The following is a 21445-nucleotide window of genomic DNA, read 5'->3' on the forward strand; positions in this document are numbered from 1 at the left end:
GAGGAGAAGTTCCATTCTTCCAGTTTTTTCAAGAGGCACAGTGGTGTATAGTGTGAGGAGCCATCAGGTATGACTTCAGGTCACTTCTGGTAGTAACTGATGGAACTGTGATGGTGTAATGGTATGTCATGGGCATCTTGCATCCTCATGTGTAACCTCTCATGCAATAGTATCATGGTGCAATTTTACAGCAGGACAATACCCATTTACAAAAGGCATGTATTTCTATGAGCTGTCTGCATGGCATTCAGGTACTTGCATGACCTGCAAGATCCCTAGAACTGTCCCCGGTAGAATATGTGTGGGACCAGCTTGGACAATAGCTCCATCTCAATGCCAGAGTCTGCGATATCAAAGACCAGTTACAATAATTTTGGGCCAGTTTGCTTCAGGAGAGGACACAATGGATTCATGATGCCATTCCAACAGAATCAGGGCATCCATCCAGGCCAACGGGGTGCAATATCATACTGATAATTGAGCTCAAACTGCCAAATTCCTTATGTAATCATTGGAATAACTTTGTATATCGTCTGACCCATTAACTTTCATTTCATTTCCTCCTCCCCGATTTCCAAGATAGGAATCATTGAACATGAAAGCTGAAATTTCACAGTCTTTTGTATTTGGACTGTCCTTGCTCATATTGTTTAAGTTTAAGTGGTGGTTAAGCAGAGGATCTGGTTTCATCTTACTGTATGAGCACCTTGCCAGACAGAAGAGAGCCACTCACATACACACACACACACACACACACACACACACACACACACACACAACACAGAGAGAGAGAGAGAGAGAGAGAGAGAGAGAGAGACAGAGAGAGACAGAGAGACAGAGACAGAGACAGAGAGAGACAGATTATTAAATCATAATGATAATTAATTCTATTGGCCCTTTTTAACACTACATAACAACAACTACAGTGTGTTATCCCCAGTTTCCTGTGAAGCTTGATGAGTTGTTTAACAGTGAATCAACACAAAAATACATAGGATTTGTACAGGGAGGTAATACAAGGACCATTCCAGTATTGGTTTAAAATATTTAGTACTGTTTTTCTACTTGTGGTATGCAAAATATCATACCCATTATTATCTACACTGTTTATTATTTTCCAACAGAAATGCTGACAAAACAAAAAAACAAATTTTTGAAACTATTACAAAAGCCATTTTAATACAAAAACTACAGTAAAGTCCACGAATATTATCATTTTCAAATTATGTGACACTAAATGAAAATTTATCAGTACTTTACTTTTTAACATAAAACTCACCATGGCACAAATGACCATCTCCAGAAAATCCAGTGTTGCAGTGACATGCATAAGTAGTTTGTAAGTTGAGACAAGTAGCATTTTCATGGCACATATGTCCCTTTTTGCAGTAATCCACCCCTATGCAAGCCAGCAGTAAAAGAAAATGCACGCATTTACAGGTTAGTAGATGATAATGAGAGTCAGTATTGTTATATAAAAAGGCTGGCATCAAATACATATTGTTAAATTGTTGAAAAGTATTTACAGAGAAAGTGAAAAACATTAGTAGACATTCTCTCATTAATGGAGCACACAGAAGAAAAAATACCAAGCAAAGTACAAAAGCCGGATGTAAAATTGTTGATAATAGACAACTTCCTTCCAATATTTCCTAACAAAACTATTGATTAAAACACTTGAGATATTTTAACAGCTTTCTAAACAATATTTCTGAATCTATTATCAAATGGGATAAAAGGAGGATACAAAATCACAGTATACTGACAAATTTTACACTAACAGACTTGGATTCAATTCATTTAGAGGTAAGGACTATTCTCTCATCTATTCATCCTACTTCACCTCCTAATTTGATGGCCAAGATAAAGGCTATCTGGATATACATGTTTCCACATCTTTTCTTTAGTGTCACTCTCAAAGAACATCTAGAGTTATAATACTTCTCGCTACAATGTGCCTCAAATATGTTATGGAGGTCCATTGACTACTGACTTTTCCTTGACATTGAAAGTAGAATAACTTGCAGCTAACCCACTGAGTGCTCTGGACATATTAACAAATGGTGCCATGGTGTCCCCAAGTGCCCAAGTGCCCAAGTGCCATAAACCCATTTTTTAGAACTGCACGTTTCCCACAGTGCTAGAAATATGTTTACTCCAAATGATACTGATGTGTTTAAACAAACTGCTCTTCTGGTATCCATATACTATGAATGTGCTAAAATTCTATATTTCCTCTCCAGCCTCCCCACAGCTAATCAAACACAGGGTTCTTGTGCATATTTGCTGCTCTTATTTCGTGTTGATTTTTTTACTCCACTTTTTGTTACTGAACAGTCTTCACTATTAATATCTAAATATTATTTTCATTGTATTTTTCTATAAAGGCAGAGTGGTTTTCAGTTTTACAAAGAAAGTGCCATGTCATCATATTTACAAGGAATCATTGTGGCAACTGGCCAAAATTGTAAGTAAGTGTCAAAGTAATTGTCAATGAAAACTATTTTGACATCTTAATTTTTTTGGCTGTGAAGGCTGCCAGGGACCATTTATTGGGCTTATGTGAATTAAACACATTGATACACTTCTGAAAACTGTTCTGTCACCAAATATCTGCAGCTCAAAACTGTCTATGGATGAATTATTGTGCTAGCAGATGAACAGGGAAAACCAGACATTTTAGACACTTATGTGCTTAAGTGCAAACATTTTCCATTAGTCTTTATCTTGACTGTTATTAGTATCAAATGAAACAACATGCTCACCATTATCACCCCTGTGTGTGTGTGTGTGTGTGTGTGTGTGTGTGTGTGGATCTTACGGCTCCTCATCAATGCTAAGGTTATCAGTGCCCTTACACACATTTGAAGAAATGAGTGTGGATAAAATTGTGACAATATTAACATAAGCACTAAGAAACAAAAAAAACTAAAATGTGCTATACAGTTAATTAAAACACAAGTAAAACTACAAAGGAACTAAAAGAAAGGCACAGGCACAGAAAAAATATGACTGCCTGAATGTTTACGAAAAACATGGTGAGCCAGTCACCCTGCTAACACATTAAATTTTGGGATAAATATTGGACAACTGACAAAACTTCAAAACTCTAACCACATTTACATGAATGTTACCTAAAATAGACAACAGATCCATCTTCAAATCCACCATGGTCCATTGGTTGGAAAATAAAACACAATCCGATAAAATGTGGCCCATAGTGATCTGGATGTCACAAGCACCACACGTTTGAGGGTCCTCTCACCAGGGCAAGAAGCAATGTGCCAGAGAGCTGTGGCCTATGTAAAGACAAATAAGGAGGACCTCATCCTGAAAACATGGCTGGAACAAGGTATGCCACAGCTGCATTGTGGGCTTTACTATACAGAGCTTACTGTCTGTTGGACAGAGCTTATTTTCTGTTGCTTCCAGCCACTCATCCTCTCACTGACACAAGACTCTGGAGCTCAACTGCGAGGCTATAGCATGCAGGGGGATGGCACACTGACACAGCTGAAGATCAGGACATGCCTTCTTGCAGCTAGATCCACATTTTCACTCCCAATCATTTTAGCTGGAGGAGGGCATTCTGGATATTCTGGTCTACTTTATCCACTGGGTACAAACACTGTAGAGAGTGAAGGCCACTTGGAGAATTGGAGCAGACTAGAAATTTAGCACTGGAAGAAAGTCTCATCTGCTCCAGTGTCCTCAAAATTGCACGTAATTCTGTGTCAAAGACAGTGAAGTCTTGGGGCATGGGTCCTTGAGGACATGATCCAGCAAAAACAACAGACCAACCAACAGAGGCACCCTGTTTAGATCATCCATGAAGACAGCTACATAGTTGAGGTGCTCATATAAAATATCAGAAAATATCATATGAAAAACAGAAGCAGGAGTGCAAGCTCTCCTATACTGCACCAAATCTAAAATTACTCTGGGCCTCTGCAGTAACCATGGTGGCAGATGGTTAAAACCCTGGATATGAGGTTGTACTTGCTCCACACACACCCAGTGACTCCTGCATACACTGCACACAGATCCTAAACAGTATTGTAGCTCATGAATGATTGGAGAAAAGGCATTCCAGAGGCAGAAAAGCAACAGTATGGTATGTTGGTGAAGTCAGAGCTGCAAGGAACTTACATATCTGATGCACCATGAAGAGTTGTCACTGGATGGTGGGTGGCAGTTCCCCAGCCTCAGCACAGAGACTGGCTATGGGACTTGTCCTACAAGGACACATGGCCAGCCAAATCCCCTCATGTTGGACAGCATTAGTGATCTTCAAACAAAAAGGCCTCACCAATTCATGCACTGTGCACCCACAGTCCAGCCACAAATGCTCGAAATCCCTACAAAACTGGAGCAGGCATGCTCTGTCTGCTTCCCAAGGCCTGTGACTAAGACACTTTATGATGTTCAGTGCCTTGAGAGTTTTGGCTTTCATATCTCTCAGGTGTGGCAACCATGACAATTTAGTATCAAAAATGAGGCCCAGAAACCTCACTGAGTCCCTAAAATGTAGGATGGTGCCCCTCATGTGCAAGTCAGGTAAATTGAAAATACAATGACAATGATTAAAATGAACACATATACACTTATATGCTGAAAACTGAAAACCCATCTTTACAACCCACTCCTCTAACCTCCGCACTGTAAGTTACAATAGATGGCTCACTGTTGCAACTCTGGAGAAGGAACAAAGAACAACAATATCGTCTACAAATAAGGAGCACTGTACAGGACTCCTTACCATACACATGATACTATTTATGGCTATAGCAAGGAGCATTACACTTAAAATGCTGCCTTGAGGGATGTCATTCTTCTGCCCAAAATGATCTGACAGCCTTTCACCAACTCGAGTTTGAAAAAACTGCTGAGACAGTAAAGACTATAGGAAGATGAGGAGGTGGTGATGAAAGCCCCATTGATGCAGTTTCGTCAGAATACTGTATCTCCAAGCAGTGTCATATGCCTTACTGATATCAAAGAATATGCTAATAAAGTGATGTTTACATAGGACAGATTGCTGAATAGCCACCTCTAGCAGTGTCAGGTTGTTGAGAGTGGACTGAAATCTCCAGAATCGACACTGAGAGTGGATAAGGAGTTGCCTGGTCTCTAAGAACCAGACCAGATGACGGTTAATCATTCTCCAGAGTCTTTCATACCCAGCTTGTTAAGGCGATGCTCCTGTAACTTCTGGGAGATGTGTGGTCCAATCCTGGTTTGAGCTGATGTATTAGAATTGTGTCCCTCAATGAGTTGGGGAAGTTACCTGTCTGCAATATAAGATTAAAACTCTTTTGAAGAGGATTTCCTTTGACTCTGCTGGCAAATGTCGATGCACGTAGAACCAGATTTGGTCATGAGTGGGTGCAGTGTCACAAACCTCAAGCAATGTCAATTCCAGCTCCCACATGGAAAAATGGGAGTTGTGGGACTTAGAACTGTTGGACCTGAAGTCCAACTTGCCCCTCTCTACAGTCACACGGTAGTGACAAAATGCCAGATCCTGGCTTGCACTGGCAGTAGTTTTTGCAAAATGCTCAGCCAGCATCTGAGCAATGTCTCTGGGTGTTGTTTGAAGATACCTCTGTTTCAGCACTGCTGCTATTGGTAAATTTGCAGAAATCCTCTGGATGGCTTTGCATACTTTTTTAGAACAAGTGGAATGGTTGATAGAGCCAAGGAACACTTGCCATGACCTTTTCTTGCTCTCCTTAATTATGCATCAAGCCTTGGCTGTTTCGACTTGAAAAGTGATGAGCTTTTCTGCTGTAGGGTGACATTTCAATCATCAAAGAGCCACACAACTGTTCCAGATTGATGAATGGCACTCATGTGTCCACCAAGGTACAGGTCGCCTCCTAAGATGACCTGAGGATTTTGAGATGGATAAGTCAGCAGCACGATGAATCACTCGTGTTATGTGGTCCACCCATTCCTGGATGCTGTTGTTGTTCAAACATAGCCAGCTGGCTGAACAGCATCCAGTTAGTCCTGCTGAACATCCATTTTGATGGCCTCTCTTCAGGTAGTGCTCCATCCAGTGGAGAATGTGGAGTGGGAAGGGGTCACTGGAATGAAGGTAATCAGTGACCTCCCAATGAACAGAATCTGTGAGGGCTGGAGAGTAGAAAGAGAGGTCGACAGCTACAAATGACCCAGTAGCAGTACAGAAATGAATGTGAGTACCTGTGTGTAGGATGATCAGCTCATGAGATGTCATGAGGCTCTCCAAAACCCAGCAATGAGAGCAAGTAGAGGTAGAGCATGATGGGAATTGAAGTCTTCCAGTAGGAGAAATGGTCATGGGAATTGTTCCACAACTCCACAAAGCCTATGATAACCTCAGAGTCTATTGTATCTTATGGCGGTAGATAGAGTGAGCAAACAGTGACCCATCGACATCCATGAATTTCCACAGCAACTGCTTGCAGGTCAGTAACCTGGAGGAGAGCAGAGGAGTTATACACATTGTCGACATTCACAGCAACCCCTCCATTGCTCTGTCCCTGGTCTGGTCATCCTGAGTAGTCAAGAGAGACATCAGATAGTATGACATCGGCATCACTGGACTTTTTACAACCTGACACTGTAGGTTTCAGAGCCACAGCTGTAGCAGAGGTAGTGGCAGCACTGGATGGTTGATCAGACTGAAACTTTGGAGAAGCAGGGAGAACTGCAACATTAGTGACAACAGACCTGTCTGATGTTTTGGGAGGAAGTGTGGGCTTTGAAGGAACAGTAGCAGCACAAGTGCATTGGCAAATGCAGGTACTAGCACTAACACTAGCAACCTCCATTTGGGTAGCAGCACCAGTCATCCGAACTTGTTGTTTAAGAACAGACGCAAAGAAGGTAAGCAAACTTCAGGAGGCTGCATGGCCTTATAGATCATTTTGGCCTCAACATACAAGAGATACTTGGTTGTTTTTATTTCTTGCATCTTCCCTTCTTCAAGGAAGACACTACATACAGGGTGATCCCCAGAGCGGTTTACACACTTATAGGAGACAAACAACCATCACCTTCATGGGTGGCCTTACCATATCTGCCGCAAGTGCTGCTCCCTTACAACCTAAGTTGGTGTGCTCCAAAGAGCTGGCATGGAAAACAGTGCACTGGGTTAGGAAAATAATGCCAAACGCTGAGATGGAGGAAGTCTTGTGCTACTGAAAGCAGGTACAAACGAGCCTGATCTCATTTAAATCACCATCCACCCATTTCATAATGTTCTGTATATCAACGATGCCTTCCTGGGACCCCTCAGCTTTCAGTTCTTCTTCGGGATTGTCAACCAGATACCTGCAAGTCACAACACCTTTGCCATAGTTCAAGGTGTTGTGCAGTTCACTTTCTATTGCACACTCCCTGAGGCACTGAGCTTTCTCGATGTTCTTCACTTGTTGGAAATTGGATGTTTCTACCAACAGGGCCTCTTGACAGATTTTAAACTTCCGGTGAGTTCCTGTAAACCCTTTTGTATGTTAAAAGGTGAAACTTTCTAGAATATCTCCTCTTTATGTTTACTTATAAGAAACATGTTCCAGCCACCAGCAAGTATTGTTACTAGATACTGAAAGAATTACTGTAATCTCCAAGTCTGGAGGACTGGCTACACATCCCCTCATGTTTTGTTGGGTGTTGGTAACTACCAGCAGCCCACCCTTTCCTCTGGAGGAGGAAGTGAAGATTTCAAAAGGTCCATGCTGGTCCCACAAGCCGCTAGGGAAATAAAAGTTCACCTAGACAGAGCCCCACATGCCTAGGTCAGCCTTATACAACTGAGGTGAGGCAGGTTCCCTAAAGGTTGCCCACTAATGACTGTTCCACCTCAACAACCATGCATCTCATCAGCACATAGCACACCTTGATATTGAGGGTTTATTTTTTTTATAGAGGTTTTTACCATCGTTGTGATCAGGCAGTCAAGCCAAGATTCCCATTTCCTATGACACATGACATTCCATCACCACCCAACGTTGTGGTTGCTGAAGCATGCCCAGAGCGTATGGTGACAAAGGACTGATGGCACTTACCAATCCCTGGCTCAGGGTCCCCAAATCACCAAGCTGATACTCAGAAAATGAATGCTAAGGGGGTTATCATTCACATCATCAGGAATTTTTGTGTTAATACGACATGTGCATATTGTGTTATGACTTTGGGGTACTACTTCAGAACATGGCTCTGTGAAAGTCTTTGACTAAAAACTAATCGTACATGTAAATTTGAAGGTAAAATAACTAAAATAGAATACCTCCAGTGGTCACAGGCTCCTTTTTTTGTTGTAATACATCACATATAAAATGTCATGCTTTAAAAACAAAGATGATGCCTAGAAACTACTAGGCTATAAAGAAAACCATTATTTCAGAATAAGAGTTAGCCTTGTGGATGTCTTTGGCCAAATTGATGAATGCATATGTTAGAGTAAATATTTCAGGTGATACACAAATCCTTTTCTGTCAAAGTTTATAAAGTTTAAACTTCATACTCATTTATGCAATCAAGTGATTTATTGAAAAAGTTTACATTTAGTTTTTAGTCAGAAACATCCATAGAGCCATGTTCTGAAATAGTGTTTCATTTCTCTACTAGGCAGTGCCACAGTTTACCCAAAAGTCAAACACAACAAACGCTTCATATTAATACATAACTCCAACTGATGATGGACATTAAAACCTTTAAAACACATAGTGGATATAAATAAACAGGGACTGGTTACAGTACGCTTGTTGTTTCATTTGAGATCTTAAAAGTGTTTTTTTCATAAGCAATCTAAAAGAATAAAAAATACAGTGTTACTTCATGGAAGACAATTCAGTTGCAAGCCATTATTTAATTAATTTACTAAGTCTATCAAAAAGCTACTAAACAGACAAACAAGACTTGACCACAGTCACACTATTTACACTGTGCACTGAACGCTGGAGGACTAGCAGTGAAAAAGAGATGGAAGCAAACACCATAGTGTAATAAAGAAATAAAATACACAGTGCTGAAGAAGAATAGAGCCTTTAGGATATGGTTGCAGAATAGGACAGAAGAGACAAGTGAAGAGTAACAGACAAGGAAGAAAGAGGCAAAAAGAGAGGTGGCAGAGGAGAGAAGAAGGTTGGTGGATGGAGAAGGATAGTGAAGATTCAGAAAAAGTCCTATACAGGGTGATTAAAAGTAAGAGGTGGAGTGATATGATGGACTATGGTCAAATGGTGAGTAAAATTCACCAAGAGGCAGAAAATAAAGAGGAATTTAAGATCATGTGGAATGAAAATTTTGAAGAGCTGTTGAACCTAAAAGGAGAACTAGACAAGGAGCTGGGGAGGAAGAAGAGGAACTGTAAACAGAAAACAACTTGCTGTGGAGAGAAGTGGAATACGCATTCAAAAACATTAAAGTAGGGAGGGCACCTGTTTTGGATGAGCCGAGTTTATAGGTGATGAGAGCAGCAGAAGAAATGGGAGTACAGTAGCTCTATGAAATGATGAAAATTGTGTGGAAAGAGAGGAGGACCACCGAAGACTAGTAAAAGGGTATAACCATCCTGATATTCAAGAATGGTAACAGAAGAGAGTACAAAAACTATCAGGGACTCACACTGATGACCTATTAGGCAAAGATATTTGACAAGATGGTGGCTGAGTGATACATGCAATTTTAGTTCTTAGAAAAGCATAAGTTTTGATCAAATTTATTGAATGTATTTTTGTTCCTTTTATCTGTTTCATATTTTAGTTACCCTTTTAGTATATTTAGTGGTCATTATATTTAAGATTTACCTGGATTTCTGATGGTTTATCGAGGTTTGACTTTTGTTTGCATATTGAACTCATGCTTGTAATGACAGGTGCACATCTGTGTATATTTTTGTGTATACATTCTGCCGTGAATAGCCACCTTAGTGCCCTTTTTCTTGTCACATAAATGAAATTTGACATCTCTGTGTTGTGTTTAGGAAATACCTTGTGTTGCTGTGAATTGCTGTTAGGTGTGTCTGGTGTCTAAAATTGTGACTACATATGTATGTTGGTCATTACTGAACTCAAACTGGAACAAACTCAACACATTATCAGAGGTTACATTTTTTCTACAGGGACATTTTATTTGGTCATGAGTGGAAACTGTTAAAGTTTCCATAGGGAAGTAAGTAGTGGGGTGCATTGGGAGAGCTGTAGCAAATGGTTTCACTGGCAGGAATGTAGTGGGGAGAACTCTTGTGAGGTTGCAGAGGTGCTCTCTTGGAACTTTAGAATAGACAGCAGCAGGAGTAGGGTAATAGAGGAGCAGGGATGGAAAAACAGTGCTCTTAAGGAACATTTGGCTGAAGCTAGGAGAGAGCTAGTGAGGATGAAGGAAGACAGAGATGCAGGCGTGGGGTTGGGTACTAGCAGTTGGTAGGAAAGCTGCCAGGAGAAAGATGCCATCTGACAGTTTTGTTGTTCCTGCCAGCAACAGTTTCCATCTGCCAGAGTTGTGGGGTGAGGCGCCTCTGGGTGGTGTGGGAGTAGGAAGTGTACAGCAAGCTCTGCCCATAAGTAGGAAGCTTAGGAACAGCTCTAATGTTACAAAGAAGAGCTTAACGCTGCTAGGTAGCAGCAAGCCCCCAATTACAGGAGAAGTTGGGGGGGGGGGGGGGCAGGGAGGGGGTAGTTTCAGATCACCAGCATTTTCAAAGCTAGGTGCTGGGCTGGATCAGGTGACTGAGATTTTAGGTTCCTTGTACAAATATTTCACCAAAGATGATCAGGTATTGATAAGTGCACTGCATTGGTGCCAGTGGAGACTATCAGGAGATGTGGCTCCACTAGGTATGAACTGCACGTCAACAGGATTGGGAAAGGTGGTTTGCAGAGTAAATTTGTGATAGTACATCAGGCGAGTGTGGGCCACATATGTCAAATACCAGATATTATGGGTATTGGCGAGATTATCCAGCCCCAGAATGAAAGTAATTTATATTGTTTAAATTCTACAAAGACACTGCCTTTTCATCTGTCATCTTTCCACTGGTACCACAACAGTCGACTGATTCATGCCAGAATATGCTGAATTGTTCTCAGCAAAGCCACCCTGCCAGTCAAATCATGCTGCAGGTAATCTGACTTGTGAGACTGAGGGCTCTTGGAGTCATGGTTGAAAAAATCTGTCTCCTCTGCTCCTAGGGGTCACTTAGAGCAGACATTAAATGGTTTAGTTTCTTTACCTTGGCATTTTCCCTTTCAATCTGAGATGGGCCTGGGGCTACTAGAGTTATCTTCTCTTGTCTCCCTGGCAATCCTTACCACATATTTGCCATGAGAAAATGAACTGGGAAGTTCCTTTTTCTAAGCTTGAGTACCATATATTAATTACAAGCCCACAACACTTTCCAATCCTGACTACATCTCCAAAGGGATGTACAAACTGGCATCAGAATCAGGATGCCAAATGCATGCTGTTTTCACTTTCAAATGCTGCATAAAAATTACTAAGCCATGATTGGATGCTTGAAACTTTTGTTCGGGACTATCTGGCTCCATGGTATGACTCATCGGACGTGTGCATGGCACAGTCAGTCCGAGCTGCCTGCCACAATCTACCCAGAGCTGCCATCACCAACGTCACCACTGTTGAAGCTGTGCCTTAGGCCATTCAACACTGCCAACACCTCTGCCACCCTTGCACAAGTCCATGTTGTGAGTACAAGGACCCAGCACCAGCCCGAAGTGTGGAGTCACTGCTGTGTCACTCCCTGATGCTGCCATGCCATTCATTGGTCAACAAAGATATGACACAAGATTTGCTTTTAGGGAAAAGATGCTGTTTGGTCTGATGTTGCCAGAGAGGTCACTGAGAGCTGCTGCTGAAAACTTTTTATTTGTTTTGATGTGAGTAGTTTAAAGGTATGCCCACCACTAGATCGGAGGGACAGCGGGAGATTTATCAAGAAATGTAAGATCAACTTTGTTTGGAAAGAACACACGCAAAGGTGCCTTAAAGAAGTAATAGTAAATGGAGTACCGCAAAGCATCACTGTGCATACAGCTAGCCTTGCTTTCCCATTTTAGGGGTTCCCACAGCTGGTTCCATCCTAGCCTGTAATTTATGTTGCATTGGATTCACTGGTTCTCACTATTGTGGATAAACCAAGCAAATATGGCCACACTTCCAAACAAAATTTTATGGATACAGGGAGACTGTCTGCATGGAGCCATGAATTGTTGGTAGGTGTCGCCAAACTTAAACTGCAAGAAGAGACACATGCTTATGTAAATTCCATGGAATTGCTGAGAAACACCGAGGCACTTGATGCCCTTGCAAAAGGGCTAATGGATAGATACAGAGATAAGCACAGCATTAGCTACTACAGAGACAAACTTTTCACCCTACACCAGAATTCCATGGAGAACTTAGAGCATTTAGCTCACAGAATACGAGCTGTGGTGTGCAGTACATATATACTAAGGGAAAAAGAATGAAAGGGATGAGGTACTACTCAGCAAAGCAGAAGTTCTCTGTGTAGATGTATTCCTTCATGAGGCTGATCCACAGATAGGTCCTGAGGTGAAATGTGCTTCACCAAACACACTAAGGAGACTTACAACTCACATTTCCGGGTGAAGAGTCCCAGCAGTTTATTCAGTCTTCCACCAGGTTAAACCTCACTAGATGTGTATTCATTGCAGATGTGTACTGTACTCATTGCAAACATCCAGATCACAAGGCTCCTTAGTATTTAGCACTACTGTAGAAAGATCAGACATGAGGGGACAGCATTGCTCGGCTAATAGGTTACCAAAGGGCTCAAAGGAACACAGATATGGGATGCAGGAATCGGAATGGTCCTGCCACTGCTCCTTGCTCCCCTTCCATGAAGAAAATCCAGTAAGAGAAGGACTCACCCAGGTGGCAAACTTAACTTTTCAAGGTAAAATTAAGAGTAGATAGTATATTTTTATTGTTGATACAAGCACACAAATAAGTGCTTTGTTTGTTAAATCTAATTTTGGTTGAGAATTGAAACTGTTGTGTTGTAGACTGAGTGGATTTGAAAAAGGTAATGTGCCCAATAGTTTTGCAAAATGTAGAACTGGAAATAGACAAAAAGAAGTACCAATTACTTTTGAAGTTACTTGGAAGCATGAGCATAATTTTGATGGCACTTTAGATAATGATTTCCTGTACCATTTTCAAAGCATCGTTAACTTCTAAACACAAGAAGTCCAAATTGGGGGAGATATCCACCATTTTGGCAGTATTCCTGCCATAAGGATATGAGGGAGCTCAGAATGAATGGCCACATTCTGACAACCCATTAAACCACATACCACAGCATTCAAGTTAAACAAAAATGAAAAAATATTAGATGGTACCAGAAAAACTGTTTCAATAGAGGTGAAGAAAGATATTTTTAAACGGAGATATTTTCTTAGAGGATCCATTAACAGATGGTAATAGACACATGTGAAGTGCAGTTTAGCAGGATGAGTATGACAGAGGAGTGTACATTTTTTCCGATGAGCAAACATGATTTTGAAAGCAGAGATGTTAAAATTACCCAGAATATCACAGCTGCAAAAGTGCATGAATATAAATACTAATTAAATAAACAGCATACCAAGAAAACAAACAACCCAAAATAATGATTTACATGAAATTCAAATTCAATTACATCATCTATCAATACAGAAATTGAAATGAAACTTGACACCCATGTAAGGCATATGAGGAAGTATCGTACAACATTCTTGTTGAATCTGCAACTTTTTTTGAAGAAAAGAAATGACTTCCAGTAAAACACAGATCCATTTGACACAGAAGCCAATGTGCACTGAAACACACCAACTGATGAATTCTCGTTGCTATAATTTATGTTCTGTCCCTCCGTATAAATTATGATGTAGGGATTAAGAATGATTTTAAGTCTTAGGTGGGAGATAGTGTTGTTGTTGTCTATGTAAACCTACTGTTTAGCCAATTTGATGATTGTGCTGTGTATTTTTGCCTCATCAGGCCCTGATTAACTAGAACACTTTGCTTAGCTGATGAATTTGTACCATTCTCCTCTGTATCCTATAGGTTTTTAAGCATGCTACTTTCATATTAGTATTCACTGACTAGAACTTCTTCCCCAATGGATTGTTGGTGTGTGCAACAGCCAGTTTGTTATGGACATCTGGCCTCAGTTACATGACATGAGCTATGTAGCTGTCACTTTTTCTCTGCTGCATGCCTCTCTGTGTTCTAATGTGGTTGTACCTTGACTAGTAGCCCCAGTGCTCCCAATGTATCATAACTTTTACCTATTTATGTTACAATTCCCCATTATACTGAAATAAAGCAGTATACCCTTTCCAACCTAGTTTTGCACTTTTAATTATTCCCCAATTTTATTACCTGCCTCTACTATTGAATGATTTGTCATATGTTTGTCACTACACAGTTTCCACTGTTGTCTCGAACAGTGAAGTTACAAGGTGTGTGAGAAAGTAATGCGACTGACAACACTGTGAGCAATCCGGCAACTCTGTGTTGTTGTACTTGTGAGACCAATGTGTTCATCCAATCCAGATAATCAGCTCGATTTTAGCTCCTTACAACGATCATGTAATTTTTGAGAGCACCATCAGTGAAGTTGTGTTTTTGTTGTGTGTCACAAAAAATGAACAGCACAACTTAGAGCAACAGTAAGCCATTAAGTCTTGTGTTAAACTTGGGGAATCTGTGAGTGCAACCTTTCAAAAGCTGAAACACACCTATGGGGAACAAGTTTTTCAATGATTCAAATCATTTTCGGAATGCCAAGAACACACTGAAGATGAACCTCACTCAGGGCGACCTTTAAGTTCAAAAATTGATAAAAATGTTTGCTTTTTTGATGGCAGGGATACCATGCATAAATAATGTGTTCCTCCTGGACAATCTGTCAACCAAGTGTCACCGAAAAAGACTCAGGAAAAGGGTGAATTGAGTGAGGCCAGTCATTGCAAACAAATGGATGTTGCATTAAGCAAACACCTCATTTCACAAAGGCAATTCCATTACAGAATTTTTGACCTCAAAAAGTATCCCTATTGTTCCACAGCCCACCCGTTCACTTGATGTGAGTCCTTGTGACTTTTTTCTTTTCCCAGTATTGAAAAATGCCTTAAAAGGATGTCATTTTTGGACTTGAGAGAACATTGAATAGGATGTGACCGACATGTTAAAGAACCTACTAGTTAGAGCCTTTCAGTGCTTATCCTGGCTTGTAGCTGCTGAAGGGAACAACTTTGAAGGGTAGAATATTGTCATTTGAAAAGAGTAGAAACTTTGATAGATAAAAACTCAGTCTCATTACTTCTCTCACACACCTCGTATGTTCAAAGCTTACAAAATTTGAAAGCTTTCATTACAAAATTTCAGATCACAAGCCAATATCATGGAAATGTTACTGCATTATTTTGAAACAATCTGCAGAAATAAGACCCCACTCTCCACCACTCTGAATCACGTATTGTTCAACTGCCATCGAATAAGTGCAACCCAGCTTTGCTCCTCATGCCCAGCAAGCATTTGGCATCCTGATTCTGATGCCAGTTTGTACATCCCTTTGGAGATGTAGTCAGACATCAGCAATGCAATCCAGTGTCTTTACTTGCTTAGATATTGTTATAACGTCAAGTTTAACAAATATATTTCAGAACGACACAACACATATAAGTCAAAGCAAGACATGTGTACATGTTAGCATTCGAATGAGCACTGCATCCCAGTCTAGCGGCCGCTGTTCGGCTGGCCGCTTAGGTGGCGCAGCTGCTGCATGGCTGGCAGACAGCGCCGCACGTAGAGGAAGCGCGTAATTGCACGGCGGTGCTTTGAATGATCGGCGAGTCACAACACTTTTCCCCCCTTTGAAATTGTTGCACTGGTCTTGATGGAGGTGTCCTGGAGATGGCTAACATCCATAGGCGTTGTTTGACTCGCCGTAAAGTCTCGAGGAGGAGGCTTCCCGTACGGACGGAAGTGTCCCCGATGATAACGGGTCGAGATGACAGGAGACGTAGGGGTTGTATCTGCTGGGGCCCCCTGCACCAATCTGCCCATTGCGGCAAGTCCAGTTGATATGACAGGAGACATGGGCGATGTGTCAGTGAGTAGATTTGCTCTGACAGAAGATGGTCATCCAGTTCCTGCATGGGCACATGTCCTGGTGGTGTCCGTTCTTGTGCCGGCATCGCGATGACGGTGAGAGGGCTGCGTTGTGAGTATTGAGAGATGCCAAGATCCCAAGCGTCAGGTAGGGCCAAAAGTGGTGTAGCGGCATTCGGAACAGGCGTTGCTGGCACACGAGGCCGAAGCTGGTCCGAATGACGCACTGCAACACCCGTGTCCATCTGGATTTCATACAGGCGTCTGCCACGGTGTCTTAAGATGCAGCCCGCGCCCCATTTTGGCCACCTGCCATATCCCCGTACCCAGACGAGGTCGTCGGCAGTAAACCGGCCAAGGGAAGGCACCCGCGGCCGTGAGGTGGGAGGCCGCAGAAGATGAAGTAGCGTGCGGGGCTGTCGGCCATGTAAGAGCTCAGCCGGGCTGTGGTCGCCCATGGGGGTGAAACGGTAAGACGCCAGAAACTGGAGAGGCGCATCATCAGCAGCAGAAGAAGTCAGAAGTTTCCGCATCTGAGCCTTAAATGTGCGGACCAGTCGTTCAGCCTCACCGCTGCATTGTGGATGGAACAGCGGGGCCGTGACATGCATAACGCCGTGACGAGCACAAAAATCCGCAAATTCGGAAGAGGCAAATTGCGGACCATTATCAGTAACAAGAGTAGAGGGGAGGCCTTCCAAAGAAAAAATGCGGGCAAGAGCACTGGTGGTTGCCGCGGTGGTAGGCAACGTGCAACGGACAATGAAAGGAAAGTTAGAGTAGGCGTCAATTACGAGGAGCCAATAAGGACCTAAAAAGGGTCCCGCAAAGTCAGCATGAATGCGCTCCCAGGACTTCTCAGGCGAAGGCCACGGTGACAAAGATGACTTCGGGGCAGTGGCCTGTGACGCACAAGGGCCACAGGCAGCGACCATGTGTGCTATTTCAGAGTCGATGCCAGGCCAGTACACACGACGTCACACCAGAGATTTTGTGCAAGACACACCCCAGTGCCCTTGGTGAAGGAGGCACAAGACCGAAGCACGCAAAGACGCAGATACCACGACACACGGCGAAGCATTGTCAGTGGAGAGGAGGATAACACCATCCCTAGCCGTGAGGCGGTAGCGCAAAGCATAGTAGTTCCGCAACGGATCAGAAGTCTTAGTGGACGGGCGATCTGGCCAACCCTTCTGAATACAGCGTAAAACCCGGGAGAGGGTAGGGTCAGAACTCGTAGCAGCCGCCAGCCTGTCCCCAGTGGTGGGGAACCCGTCCACAACCCGCTGCTCGGCAACATCCAGGTGGAAACACAAAAGTTCGTCCCTATCAAATGCCTGATCAGGACCCATGGGAAGGCGAGACAGAGCATCAGCATTTGCATGTTGAGCCGTTGGCCGGAAATGAATCTCATAATTGAAACGAGACAGGTAAAGAACCCAACGCTGGAGGCGGTGTGCAGCCTTGTCGGGAAGTGACGTTGATGGATGAAACAAGGAAACAAGTGGTTTGTGATCCGTAACAAGATGAAATTTTGAGCCATAGAGAAAATCACCAAATTTATGAAGAGCATAAATAATGGCCAAAGCTTCTTTTTCAATTTGAGAATACTTTTGTTGGGCATCCGTGAGCGTTTTGGAGGCATAAGCAATGGGTTGTTCCGAACCGTCAGAAAAACGGTGCACAAGGACTGTACCGACCCCGTATTGAGAGGTGTCTGTGGCAAGAACAAGATGTTGGCCAGGTCGATAAGTAGCCAGGCACGGGGTCTGTTTCAGCATAGTCTTAAATTTCTGGAAAGCCGCATCGCATGACGCGGACCAGTGAAAAGGCACATTTTTATGCAACAGGCGATGCAACGGCTGAGCCACCGAAGTCACAGATGGTAAAAACTTGTGATAGTATGCTATTTTCCCCAAGAAGGCCTGCAGTTCCTTAACAGATGTAGGGCGAGGACGGGCATCAATTGCAGCGACAGTTTGCTGAAGCGGACAAATACCATCTCGAGAGAGTTGAAACCCCAAGTACGTGATAGATGCCTGAAAAAATTGTGATTTCTGAAGATTACACTTAAGACTGGCAGTCTGTAAGACATGAAAAAGTGTGCGGAGATTTTGAAGATGTTCTTCAGTGGTGGAGCCAGTGACAACAATGTCGTCCATGTAATTGATACACCCAGGGACAGGGAGCAATAATTGTTCCAAGAATCGCTGAAAGAGAGCAGGAGCACTAGCAACCTCGAATGGCAAGCGTTGGTATTGATAGAGGCCGAAAGGCGTGTTAAGGACCAGAAACCGCCGGGAAGCAGCGTCGAGAGGAAGTTGATGATAAGCTTCTGACAGGTCAATTTTAGAAAAACACTGGCCTCCAGCAAGTTTAGTGAACAGTTCTTCAGGACGGGGCATAGGGTAAGTGTCGATGAGGCATTGAGCATTTACAGTGGCTTTGAAATCGCCACAGAGACGAATATCACCATTTGGCTTAGCAACAACAACAACAGGAGAGGACCACTCACTGGAAGTGACAGGAAGCAAGACCCCTGAAGTAGTGAGACGATCCAACTCCCATTTTACCCGATCATGAAGGGCCACAGGAATGGGCCGAGCCCAAAAAAACTTAGGCCAAGCAGTGGGTTTGAGCATGATATGAGCTTCAAAGTCGTTTGCATGGCCTAACCCAGGAGAAAAAAGGGACGAAAATGTTGTCGACAAGGAATCCAGTTGAGCATAAGGGATAGCATCAGAGACAATATTGACAGAGTCATCTACGGAGAACCCAAAAACGTGAAAGGCATCGAAACCAAAAAGATTTTCTGCGTTGCCCTGGTCGACTACAAATATGGGAACAGTGCGAACGACGGATTTGTAAGATACCTCAGCATTAAACTGTCCCAAGAGAGAAATCTTCTGTTTATTGTACGTCTGTAATTGCCGAGTGACAGGTGACAGGAGTGGAGAACCCAACTGAAGATACATCTGAGAATTAATTATAGTGGCAGCAGAAACTTGCATGCGAACATCTCGACCAAGGATTTGGACAGTGAGGAATAACTTCCCTGAAAGGAAAGAAGTGCAATTGACAGACAACACAGAATCAGAATCAGCGTCATGTTCATGAACATCATGTATGCGGTCGGATTTGCAAACAGAAGACACATGACCTTTCTTTTTGCAATTGTGACACACAGCCCAATGTTGGGGACAATCCTCGCGTGAATGTTTCGTAAAACACCGCAGACATGAAGGAAGTTGCCAGAGGTTTTGCTGCAGTTTCTTAGTGGGTTGTTTACGGCTAGGCTGAGGCTGCGCGTGGGAGCGCACTGCGGCCACGTCGGCCAGCGGGGACACACCGCACGCATCGTCAACAGCGCACAGAGGTTGTATTTCCCTGACATCACCCCACATCTCTATTTGCGCCCCAGTGGCATGAGAAATTTCAAAAGACTGCGCAATGGAGAGAACTTCATCTAGAGTTGGATTCGCCAACTGAAGGACACATTGCCGAACTTCTTTGTCGGGTGCCGACCGGATAATAGCATCCCGTACCATGGAATCGGCATAGGATTCTTTGTGAACGTCAGTAACAAATTGACACTTTCGACTGAGGCCGTGAAGTTCAGCAGCCCAAGCACGATAGGATTGATGTGGCTGTTTTTGACAATGATAAAAGGCAACACGAGAGGCTACTACATGCATTTGCTTTTGAAAATAGACAGACAGAAGTGAGCACATTTCAGCAAAGGACAAAGATGCAGGATCCCATCCTCGTCGCCAATTGTTATAATGTCAAGTTTAACAAATATATTTCAGAACGACACAACACATATAAGTCACAGAGTAAGTTGACAAGCAAGACATGTGTACACGTTAGCATTCGAATGAGCACTGCGTCCCAGTCTAGCAGCCACTGCTCGGCTGGCCGCTTAGGTGGCGCAGCTGCTGCATGGCTGGCAGACAGCGCCGGACGTAAAGGACGTGCGTAATTGCGCGGCGGCGCTTTTAATGATCGGCGAGTCACAACAGATATGAGTGAGACAATTCAGCATTTATAGACTCCGTTTTTCTGTGAAACATACTGAAGACCATTTCTCTCATAAGCAACAAATTTCACTGGCCAACAGACAGTTGAATTAAACGACCTTTATTCTACTTATATGCAATGCCATACCCCATTCTGGTTCCACTTGTGTGTTCCACTTCACACACATACCAAGGAATGTCAGATAACAATTAACTTCTATTCAGGCATTCCATTCCTTTATCCTAGGATGTTAATTCCCAGCACAATTGAGAAAAACTCTGAATGCCACTATCGAACCATTCCTGATATTTATTTCACAATTTAACCACTCTCTCAATCTACATCCCGTCTAATCAGTCTTTTGGATACTAACAGTATGGAATTGTTCAATTCCTTGGAATAGTTGATGGCACAGGAGAACCAATGCATTTCATTAGATCGAGATGCCACCGTACTATGGCCTTTAGCATATTTTATTTAACATAACTGTTCCTGCAGTGACTTCTGCCCATCTTGCAGTTCTAATACTGAGCATGACAGCCATTTTAAATGCAAGTTACATAGTAGAATGCATATAGCCACTCCAACTGTTGACGTGTCTTGGCCTAACTACAGTGGACTGTAACAAGATGAAGTTAGGGAAGAATTATTTTTCTACTGTCATGAACCATAAATGTGTGATCTCATCTAGGATTGTTTTCTTTAATTAAAACCATTATCATTTTGTATTTTTCTTATGTACTGCTTACTAGTGTTACTGTTTCAAACAACAGTAGTTTATTATTGGGATTATTTGTTCATTTAATGTTTTATTGTCAAGAGTTGTTTTACAATCTTTCTAGTCTGATTAACTGTACTTAATTACATTCCTTCTGTGATCAAGTAAATTTGAGTCAAAGGAGTCACTCTTTAGGTGTTTATTCTAAAAGTTATTTTTTGTCTATAAGAGACATTAATGCAATGAGAAGCAAGATGTTTTGCAGTTCTCATTTTGTGTGTCTGAGTTATGTCTATTTAATTTCCTACATCACTCTCATTGATGCTCAGAAAGATTTAATCAAGTTTTCGACTTGGTGCATCCTCACATTAACATATTTTCAGTTTCACAAATTTTCTTTGGTCAGTTAAATAATTACAAAGTCACTTAAAGAACTTAATCAGTGATTCAAATTACATCAAAACATATTTTACTTTCAATGCATCCATTATTACTGATCACAGGTAAAATAGATTGCTGTGTTTCAAAACTCTGTTCATGGCTTCAATTTGACTTATTGTCAAGTTGGTAACCAATTGG

At 42.3% G+C, this 21445-nt stretch overlaps 1 protein-coding gene across 1 annotated transcript in view; it reads right to left on the reverse strand.

Moving 5' to 3' along the window:
• LOC126251303 (protein kinase C-binding protein NELL1-like) overlaps positions 1 to 21445 on the reverse strand; it is a 364874-nt gene that overhangs the window by 202015 nt on the left and 141414 nt on the right. The window contains exon 8 of the mRNA XM_049951630.1: positions 1280 to 1399. Coding sequence (XP_049807587.1) covers positions 1280 to 1399 — 120 coding nt within the window. The remainder of the gene's footprint in view (positions 1 to 1279; positions 1400 to 21445) is intronic.

The sequence above is a fragment of the Schistocerca nitens genome, chromosome 4, assembly GCF_023898315.1.
Source record: "Schistocerca nitens isolate TAMUIC-IGC-003100 chromosome 4, iqSchNite1.1, whole genome shotgun sequence".
Classification (NCBI taxonomy): domain Eukaryota; kingdom Metazoa; phylum Arthropoda; class Insecta; order Orthoptera; family Acrididae; genus Schistocerca; species Schistocerca nitens.